Source organism: Pararge aegeria, chromosome 8 (genome assembly GCF_905163445.1).
Source record: "Pararge aegeria chromosome 8, ilParAegt1.1, whole genome shotgun sequence".
Taxonomy (NCBI): Eukaryota; Metazoa; Arthropoda; class Insecta; order Lepidoptera; family Nymphalidae; genus Pararge; species Pararge aegeria.
Window position 1 is genome coordinate 17,079,664 of NC_053187.1, and position 11,005 is coordinate 17,090,668.

At 36.4% G+C, this 11,005-nt stretch overlaps 2 protein-coding genes across 2 annotated transcripts; one reads left to right on the forward strand and one right to left on the reverse strand.

The window, feature by feature from the left end:
* The first annotated feature begins 7,177 nt into the window (after positions 1–7,177).
* On the forward strand, positions 7,178–10,213 carry LOC120625610. The gene is made up of 2 exons (XM_039892681.1): positions 7,178–7,596; positions 8,882–10,213. Exons 1-2 carry the CDS (start codon positions 7,353–7,355, stop codon positions 9,583–9,585), a joined length of 948 nt encoding a protein of 315 aa, XP_039748615.1. The 5' UTR covers positions 7,178–7,352; the 3' UTR covers positions 9,586–10,213.
* On the reverse strand, positions 7,592–10,063 carry LOC120625608 (protein ALP1-like). The gene is made up of 2 exons (XM_039892679.1): positions 9,726–10,063; positions 7,592–8,641 (listed from the first exon to the last, which is right to left on the reverse strand). The coding sequence occupies exons 1-2, from the start codon at positions 10,034–10,036 to the stop codon at positions 7,744–7,746; spliced, it is 1,209 nt and encodes a 402-aa protein (XP_039748613.1). The 5' UTR covers positions 10,037–10,063; the 3' UTR covers positions 7,592–7,743.
* Positions 10,214–11,005: the final 792 nt, after the last annotated feature.

Sequence of the window (11,005 nt, forward strand, 5' to 3'; positions counted from 1 at the left end):
CACATTAAAACAAATATACCTATCCGAACAATTATGGCGACTGATAGAATCAAATATATCAGCAAGTTTTGTGTCAGCAACTATATTTACATTTTACAATTAATATTTGTGCTACTCTAGTTGTAGGCACGCTAAATTGAAACCTAGTGCTTTTTCTGCAAAGAATATTCTGAAAAGGATAATACTAATTTTATAAATGTAAATTCAGAGATTTACTACCGAATTGTCACCGTTGTATTAGTTAATATTTTTGTAAAGTCAGGCTATGTAATTTATATTTAATTGGACTGCATTCATCGTTAATGTAAGTATAGTGTTGCCAGTGTGAAATATATATCAGATATATTTTTTTATCTACCAGTTGCAATATTGAGGATACGTACGTACGTACGTACTGTTAGAGTGTTTAGATTCTTAACATTAGCATATAATATACATAATAATAAATATACTTATCTCATACTGTTAGCTAAATAATAAGTTAAAAATATATTATTGTAATAATAGAGAGTGTGAGAATAATAATATTTTTCTCGATACTAGGCTGTATATAATTAAAAAAAATGTAATTATATATATATATATATATATTCTTTGTTTATTGGCTGTAATTGACTCACACGACAAAATCGTCAGTCATTAGTTTTAAATTATTATTATTAATTAAACTATAGCTTCTCTTGCACGTTGTTGTCGAATGAGGTTTATGTTCTACAATCCCTTAATACTCCCATAAGGCTAGTCACTTAGTAATAAAAAGCTCCCTGATTACTGCTGTAGTGCGATTCTGTATCTCAGTTTAACACCAAATTTACCTAGCCACTGTGAAAGTTTCCATCAAGTAACGCCGAAATTTTTATTAAACAGTAGCTATTGCCCACGACTTCGTCCGCGTTTGTATTTGTTTTCAAATCAGGTTTTTAAATTGTGTATTCTTGTTAAAAAATCGGGTGTATTTTTTAAATAGAACTTTTGTTTTTTTCATCTCACGATGATGTAAAATATTTTTTCTAAAATAAACGTAGCCTAAATGACTCTTTACTACATCAGCTTCCTGCCAATAAAACTCCCGTCAAAATCGATCCAGCCATTTCAGAGATTAGCCAGATCAAACAGACAGACAGACAGACAAAAAATTGTAAAAAACATTTTTTACAATTTTGTTCATATACATGAAGTAAAAAACGGTTATTTGAATATTTCAAACAGGCACAGACAGATAAAGTATCCGCTAACCGAGTTGAAATGAACTCAGTTGGAAACTTAGGTTTTCGAAAGCATAATATAGATTTAACAGCTTATTTGGTCGCAAATTTCCACGGTGGCTAGTAGCTAAATTTGGTGTCAACCGAGATACAGAATCGGCCTGCTGTTCAACACGGTGTGTTGTGAAAACGGCGCGAAAATGGAGTACGCTTGACGCGAGAATTTATTTTGGTCGCCACATACATATAAAAATATTTTTTTTTACTAGTTTAATTTCAAAGCGAAAAAAACTGATGGAAAATTGTATTCATGTTAGCTGAGTTAAGCCGAGACTACAAATATCTAAGCAAATTTTTGGTAGCTGTTGTCGGTTTTTAAAATCGAATCTACTTTTCAATTAGGAAAGGTTACATGATCCAAAAATTTTTCCATCCAATCCATCAATGCTTGGAAACAAAACTTAACAAAAGCTTCATATAAATATACGCGGTGACAACCAGAGCATTTAAGGTCACACGGGGATACAGCGTGTTATGGGAACAAAAAATGAGAAAGTCCTAAATAATTTCAAACAATAACTCAAACCGTGCGTCAACATATAAATGTGATGTCAAGTCAAGTTAAGATCGTAAATTTTTTTAAACTTTAATATGTTAACTGATTATACGTTATCTAAAATTATAATCATTTATCTAAATCTAGCATTAGTGATATTTTTTTTAGGTTACTACCCAATACCCACTTTCCGAACGATGTTGCTACCAGCATCTGAGCATTCAAACAGCTTCGAAGAGGCGAATCACGTTGCGAACTTAAGTTATATAAGTAAGTATTTTAACTAAAAAAATTGCCTTAGGGCCGATTTCACCAATCAATGTTTGTTACTTTAGCGGCCCGTTAAGTGCTTTAAAGGACTGTTCGTGTAAACGTCCCACCACGTGCCAACAAGTGTTTATCATTTCTGACGGGCCGCTAAAGATAATTGCTGGTGTATAGGTCCGTTAAATTTATAACAGATGCATAGCGACGGTGCATATATCAAAATGATTTAAAAAAAGATTGTTTTAGAAAGTTTAGATAAAGACGATTGTATATCGAGATATTTTAAGAGCATCGTCGGTCTTTAACGATTATCATTGGCTTGACGTACTTTTCAAGGAACGGGAATAGAAAAAAACTGTGTAAAGGCTGGATTACCTAATTCCGGACTAGCTCTGAGAATTTCTTAATATAAAACCCAATACTTAACAATTTTTGGTTCGAACCAGGAACTCGTCGTGATACGTAGTTGACTAATAAAACAGTTAATTCATAATATGGCTATACTTATGCTAAGTGTAATATATAATTCCCATTATCTCTACAGCAGTATCTATATAGTACTCGGGGCGGAAACAAAAAAGTAGAAATGTGATGTTGTGTAAACTTTACCAATTTTTGATTATAGTGAACACTAACATATGGAAACTTTTTTTGCATACTAATAGATATATGTAGTTATTAGTTCCTGTCTGAGCTCGCCGCTTCGCAATATATACACGTACGGTTCTTTACTTTTACCCTATCATAATACATGTGATCCTTGCTCCGTAAAACATGGATACACGAATAAAAATACATTAGCGGCATCACCCATGCGAGTTATTCGTGTATAGTGTTCCCTACTTCCATACTAAAATAAATGAATAGAATAGAACAGAATTTGTTTATTTACCAGAACAACACAAACAGACTTACATACGGAGTAAGCTAAGCTTAAGTCTATGATGTGTCGTGCCAATAAAAAGGTTCAAATGCGAACGTTGCTGCGTGAAACGGTGTACCAATAAATACACTCGCTTTTATCTTTAAAAAACAAAGGCAAAAGAACAAATAATTCTTAATCTTTTTAAAATATTATTAAAAAAAAACATTTGGAAAACCAGCAAAATTTTAAATTAAGCCTCCATATTTAACATTTATCTAATAAAAACATGCTATCCGACTAAACAAAATAGTATTACGCTTCTGAAGGACCAATGTATAAAAAACAGAGTAATGTGAGTGTGTCTTTACGCCTGATGCTTGATTTATTGATATTCTGTCATCTGTATGTCAAAACGTAAATTATAACATCCCTGTTGTTTTTAATGCCCCGTTGGCTGATGCCTTGTTGATGCTGGTTAAATGAAACATAAGCACATAAAGTAAAAGTGAAAACTAAAATAAAATAAAACAAAACCTGTGCAATTCACACACTCAGAAGTGAAACTTCTCAATTCTGATAGCCTAAGAGACATTGAGATGAATATCGCTATATTCATCTCAATAATACTCTTACCATAACAAATATAAGTTAATTATTTTTTACCAAGCATAAAAATCATGTAATGTTTTAATGTAAAATATTACATTATTTATTTATTGCAACACCTAACTCATATCTATATTTTTCCTTTTATACCTTCGGTCGCCTAAAAGAAATCGCTATGTAGCGATATTGCCACAAAATTGCCACCCTACTCCAGTATGTTTATATTTGTACCTTATATTTTTATAACTACCTTTTTCCTTGGTGTACGATAAAAGTGTATTCATTCATACGTAATATTATTCAGTTTCCATGGTAACTAAAATTGGAAACAACATTTATAATGTATTCTATATTATTCTGTCCCATACATTTATGTGATTATTTCTTCATCGTGACGCATTTCAGTTTCATCGAGTTCGAATCGAGATTCTAAAGAATTTTCACTTAAGAAATAAAACTAACAGGCTTTTGGACACGTGTTTCAAAAAAAATATTTTGCGTTACGAACCCGTGCGGTTGGAGGACGCACGCTCTTGCACGGAGGACTTGAATCGAACACGAGTTCGGGAAGGAAGTTAGCATAACAAACCCGTGGCTTCCATTGAACTCAGAAATAGAAACACGCGGGCCGTCGTTACGAAATGCAAAATTTTCACTGAGATGCCATGTTGTTTTATTGATAAAAAAGTTACACTCTATTTTAATTGGCGTATTAAATTTGTCACTAACTTTTACCCGTGGCTATCGGAAGCACGTTGTCATGGTCTATTTTAAGTAGCAGTACAGCAATTGAACTAATTTAGGAATTACAGCAATTTAATTTATTTATTTTCTCATAATTTACTTAAAACACTAATAAGTTTAACTTCAACGTGGTTATATGAAAATAGTTTATAAAATTTCTTAGAAAAATTAAGCTTTTGCAGAGTTGAAATTAATTTAATTGTATCTGATGAATACAATCTTCTCTTCTAGCGACACCTTTCAAGCGCCAATTTCTGCCTGGTTTTACTAATACCCCTAGACGATTTTTAGTTCATACGTGGCATCGCACCGGAAATGCTAAATCGATTAACGGCACGGCTTTGACGCTAACTACCCTAGTAGTGACCGTAGTAGCCACGGCCGAAGAATCCCGCCAGACAAGATCAGAGAAAATTCAGAAATTTAAATTCCCAAATTCCCGCTGACCACGGGTCTCTGAGGTCATCAAATACAAGTTATCACCTGTGCAAACTTTTGCTAGTATCGGTTTAGATGTGAAACCGTGCATATGCAACCAACGCTATTTTACAAAGTCCAACTGGAATTCTGTCCGGGATAAAAAGTATCCTATGTCTATCACCATTTAAAAATACCAAATTATCATCAAAACCGGTGCGGGAGATGCAAGTTAACACCTATACTTATAATAAAACTGAAACGGATTGAATTCTGTACATTGAACATATTTTGGCTTAAGGCAAAATGGGAGAAGGTCCTAATAGTGGTGGAGCAGCTTTAGGAGCAAGAACAGAACATATATGTTATTCGCCCACACCTCAGTTGTTTTTGTTTAAATATGTTGAACGAAGTTGGATCCCTATCATTTATACTTGTACTTACTTTTTATCTATTTATATATATATTTCTTGTGTGCGTGTGTATGTCACTGAACTCCTAGACGGCTGGACCGATTTGAATGTATTTTTCGGTATGCGTTTGGGTGCGTGTGGGTCATCTCCAAGCGGCCAATAGGCCGGTCGGGGGTACGGGCCTCGAGGCAACGCCTCCTTACCCGGGTCATATTCGCAGGGCAGCTATGCTGCCCTGGTATTTGTTGTTTTAGCCCCTGTCTAGGGGCTAGGGCCCGCCATCATTGGCTTTGGGCCTGTTGGTTTGTCGTGTCCGTGAAATGTCAGCGTCACTGTCAGCGAAGTCGTCGTCGGCGCGCGCGGGGATGTTATTAATTCCGATGGGCCTTGAGTCATCGATGTCACCATTTGTGCCTCCGCGTTGTCGCGCTGGCGGGGGAGAGGAGGGATTGGAGAAGCTCTCGAGGTAGTGGACGCCCTGTTATAGGTCTGTCCAGCGCTGGGGCTATTCCATGGAGGTGTTCGCACGGCCCGTAGTCTGCGTGAGCGAACATGCGGCGTGCGATTGTGCGGACGAAAACCTCCACGGTAGGCGTCCTGGTGTCTCGATGGATGACGTCATTTCTGACGTACCTTGGAGCTCCTACAATCAGGCGCAGGCACTTATTCTGCTGAACCTGTAGCCGGTCTTTTTGGTGGGCCGAGCAGAGGGCAAACCAGGCTGGGGCTGCGTACGTGAGGCGTGAGGGTGGCACCCTGGATGGTTTAGATTCACAAATCAGCCCGACAGATGGCGCTGGGGTCAGCTAGTAATATAATATATAATACTAGCGGACCCAGCCCTCTTCGCCGAACTAGAAATTGCGTCATTAAATTTTTAATTTCAAGTCTCATAATATATTAAATCATTTATCTCTCTCGGTATACATTCTCTTCTATTCTCTTCTCAAGTGGGTGAAGATCATTATCTACTACTGTACTGTACTACTATGTACACCCAACAGTAGAATATCATCATAGTAAATAAAAGCTGTATTTGACAGTTTGACAATTCAAAAATTGGAGTGCCCCGATCGTCACCAAAGTTTACAGGATTACTCGCCAGGTCAAAGATTCCCTGAAAGTTTCATTGAAATCGGTCCAGCCGTTTCGGAGCCTATACCCACACACTTTCTCTTTTATATATATATACTATGAAATTATATATATGTATATATATATATAATATCATAGTTAGGTATCTGTTTTTTTTGGAAGGCTGTAAGCTATGTACCTAGCAGAAGGGTGCGACCCGTAATATGCAAATCCGCACAGCTAGTTTATAATATTAATATAGCTAAACAAAATAATGTTTTCAAAAGAAGTCATTAAAAAAATAGGTAGGTATTTAATAACTGCTTTTGAGGAGTGTAAAATATTATATCAGCTGTAGGTATGGACAAATGAGTAATATAATGTAAACTGTAGGTACCTACTCACTATTTATCATTCCGATAATATAAATCGGACAAAGTGTACTGTACACTATTTGCTGTTGATAAAATTATATATCACTACTACCATTGTTTAGTAATTAATAATAACATACAAATAAACGCGCAGGGATCAGAACTTTTTGTAATTTTGTATGCTACATGTCGCAATGTCTCCTGGCGGAGACGTGCCTTTGAGATATTACGATGCCGTGTAGAAACTGATTTGGGGTAATTGGCCCGATATCATCTTAGACTGCATCATCACATAGGTACCACCAGACTAGATTCCAGTCAAGGGCTAACTCTACTCTAATTAATAAAATACAATAGTTAGGTTAGTACCTACTATTAACAAAAAAATAATGCATATTTCGCTGAGTACAGGTAGCTACATTGCGAAAACTATGGTTTATAAAACCATACTCAGCGAAATATGCATTATTTTTTGTTTGTATTCTCATATCTACTACAAAATCGGCACTAATTATCTGTCCTGACTAGTTACTATGTTCTCCGATACTCACACACGTGTTATTATCTACACATGATTTTATTTATGTAGATTACTAGAGAAGCAAGTAATAGTAGCTTACCTTTTTGGCTCATCATCAACTTATTAGAGCCCTCGCCCACGGCGACTTTTTGTAGCGATGCTGTCGCGCATTTACTAAACGCACGCCAGCATCACTACTAACGCGTGTTAGTCGCATTTGCAACGCGCTACTGCATCGCGACTGTATCGATGCAAACGCGCGACCGTGTCGGACGACATCGGGGGAAGAACGGAGGGAGGGCGGTGCGTGAATGGAGAACCGAGCATCAGTGCAACACAGACAGGTCGAGAGTGCTGTTGTCCGTCACATGCGTAAAATGGAGTCGTTCGACACTGAATCATTTATTATGGCAATTCAGAACCGTCCTGTAATATGGGACTCGCGTCTTCCTGAGTATTCGAATAAGATTGCAAAAAGAAAGGCATGGGAAGAGATAAATGAAATATTTGATTCAGAATTTGGAGAAAAAACAAATAAAGAAAAGAATGCTTGTGGTAAGTTATTTAACTTTATTAAATTTTATCATTATAAATGTAGATGAGTGGTGAGAATTAATGAGATATAGATGTTCCAGAATAAGTGAATTAAGTTACGTTTACAGCCCTTTCTAGTTACTTATAGCTATTTTAGGTGAAATTATTTCAAATTTTTGAATCTTGCCACGGTACAGAACCTACACCGGTGAAATAGTCAGTATATATGTTTCGGATTGCAGTACCACTTAGTTCTGATCTTCGTCTTCCAATTAAAAGTAAATTATCACTGGCAGGTGGATCTTGGAATCCGACTATACTCAAAGTGTGATCAAACTTGTACCCATCTCGCTTACGTATAAAATTGTGCAATACGCAACACGCTTTAACAATATTCGTAGCAAAATCTACATTAACGTTTATGGGCCGGTTGAAAATTTTAAATTTGTTACTCAATATACCAAACGTACATTCAATATAACGCCTTGCGCGCGTCAAACGGTAATTATATATTCTCTTCTTTCGTGGTAAATGTTTACCAGCGTATGGTCTTTGCAAGTGTTGTGATAAAGCAAATCCTTCGTCGCCAATAAACGAAAACGGTATAGGTATTCCATTGTTAGATATAGGTCTTGGTTGAGGTAAATTATAATTTCCTTGTCGTAACTTTTTTACCCATTCGCTGCTGTCATGTATTGTTGAATCTGAGCTCTTTCCATAACATCCGACATCTATATCTATGAAATTGTAATTAGCGTCACATATTGCTAACAAAACGATGGAAAAAAAATGTTTGTAATTGTAATATTCTGAGCCGGTATGACATGGTTTTATAATTCTTATATGTTTTCCATCTATTGCTCCAATTAAGTTAGGAAAATTAGCATGTTTCATAAATCCTTCAGCGGTTTCTAAATGTAATTCTTCTGTTGGCTCTGGCATGGAGATGTCTTTTACTTTTTTCCATATTACTTCCACAGTTTCCTTTACAATCGTACGTGCAGTAGTATGTCCACATTTAAAGTCCAAATGAAGATCTGTGAAATTACATCCAGTTGCTAAGTACCTGTAAAAAAAGGAAAAAAGAAAATAAAGTAATAAAAAATACATACCTACAAATATATAAATCACGCCTGTAAACCTGTAATCCTTGTCGGGGTAGGCAATTTAAGGGTGATATTCATTTTAACTCTCCGAGTCAAGATGATCCGAGCTAAATAGGGATGCCAAGGTCGTAAGGTTCTAGCTCCATTTGCATTAATTTTTCAATTGCATAACAATAATAAATTTGTATATCTTTTTTCAGCTATTGAACTCCAGAAAAAATGGAAAAGTTTAAAAGATTGCTTTAACAGAGAACGGCTGAAAGAAAAAAATTGTCCCAGTGGGTCCGGGGCTAAACCCAGAAAACAATATGTTTACTATAAATTATTGTCATTTTTACAACCTTTGACCGAAATCAGACCACCAAGTCGACCTACAGTTACTGAGGAAAACGACTCCGAAGGCTGTTTGGAATCTTTTGTTATTCCAAAATCAAAGAAGCTTAAAACAAGTGATGGCGTTGATGATGCACAAAACAAATTATACGAAATTCTAACTGAGAAATTGAACAAAGCCACGCCCGCCATTCAACATCCAGATCAACATTTTTTACTTTCACTTTTTCCACATTTTAATTCCATAAAAGAAGAATATAAACTCGATGCGAAAGCTGAAATGATAAATTTGCTTCGCAAATATAACAATATGGCACAAACGTCTGCATACACCAGTCACTATGGATATCAGTCTGGATACCAAAGCTACGACACAACTCCTGCTCGTACAAGCAATGAAAGTAGTGTGTCGCAACTAATAAATAGCTACCACTCGGCGCCAACGCCTGCTGGTGCCAATGTCAATACTGCAGGTAGTTCATTGCAACATAATGATAATGATAATGAATATAATTACAGTAATGATGATTCTACACAAGATTCTATTATCACAAACCTATATTCGCCGTAAAGTAAAAAGTAAGAAATTAAAACCTTAATTAAGTTTAAGTATGATTAATATTGAATTATAATAATTATTTTTTTAAGTTGTGATTAAAAATGTGCAAAAACTATTAAAAGATAATTAACATAAAATTTGGTTTTTCTTACCTTAAAGTTATTGTTAGTCGTTCTTCAGCTGATATACATTGTCTCATCACTGTATTTCTGCGTGTCAACTCTGGTTTTACAATGGAAAGCAATTCACAAAACGTCGAATATGACATTCTATAACAACTTCTGAATTTGAGATCATAGGATTTTAGTATTTTAAACGTTGTTACATGATGTCCACTGAGTAATCTCTCTTTATTAAATGGGTGCATCCAATATTGACGCTGCTTTCGTTGCCTGCGCTTCGGCTGCTTACGTAAAAGCAGCACCAAAGACAACGTGACTAATGTTGCCTCAACGGAGTCCATCTTGCAACTGTAGCGATCGCAGGTATTTTTGTGCTGTTACTGAATCGCGTTTGCATCGAGACAGAAGCGCGACAGTATCGCGTTTGCTTCGCGACTGAATCTAAGACCGTGGGCGAGGGCACACAGCTAGCGACCGTTTCGCGACTGTATCGATGCGGACACGCGACAGCATCGCTACTGTATCGCTACAAAAAGTCGCCGTGGGCGATGGCCCTTACCGGCCCACTAAACGGCACGGGTCTCTTCTCAGAAGAGGGTTTAGGCCATTGTCCATCACGCTGGCCTAGAACTTCACACGCCTTTGAGAACATTATGGAAAACTCTCTGGCATGCAGGTCATTTCACGATGTTTTTCTTCACTGTTGGCAAGTAATAATTAAGCGAACATAACTTTGAAAAGTTAGAAGCTTAAGCCCAGGGTTCGAACTTGGCCCCCGAAAGTAAAGCCAAAGTCCCATCCAGTAGGCTATCACCGCTTGACCTTTTTGGTGTAAACAAATTAGGGGATTATCATTTGAACTATAGAAATGGATTCCTTTCCTACATGCTATTTATAACAAAAACTTTTGATCGAATTTGTGCTCTATTCAATAGAAAAAAACGATTTAAACTAGCCATATAATTCGTAAAAATACAGTAAGTTCTTGTTTTTTTTTTATATCACTGATTATTTATCGATTGGGTATCGAATTATCGTAAATTAAATTAATTTTAAATAGCGCAATAGTGGCTTACAGTTAGCTCTGGAATGTTTTTCAGTTAAAGTGAACCAGACACAGTACGCAACTGCGCTCCGCATTAGTCCGCTCCGGTGGACAGGCAGCCTTAGGTTGATGAACAAGGACGGCACTTTGCAGAACGTGTTCCTTGCATGCCCTGCGAAATGTTAATCTGTTTATAGGAGATGGCTTTCAACCTACCATCAGGTGGGTCATCCGCTAGTTCTGTCAATCAGTCCTAACAAATAAG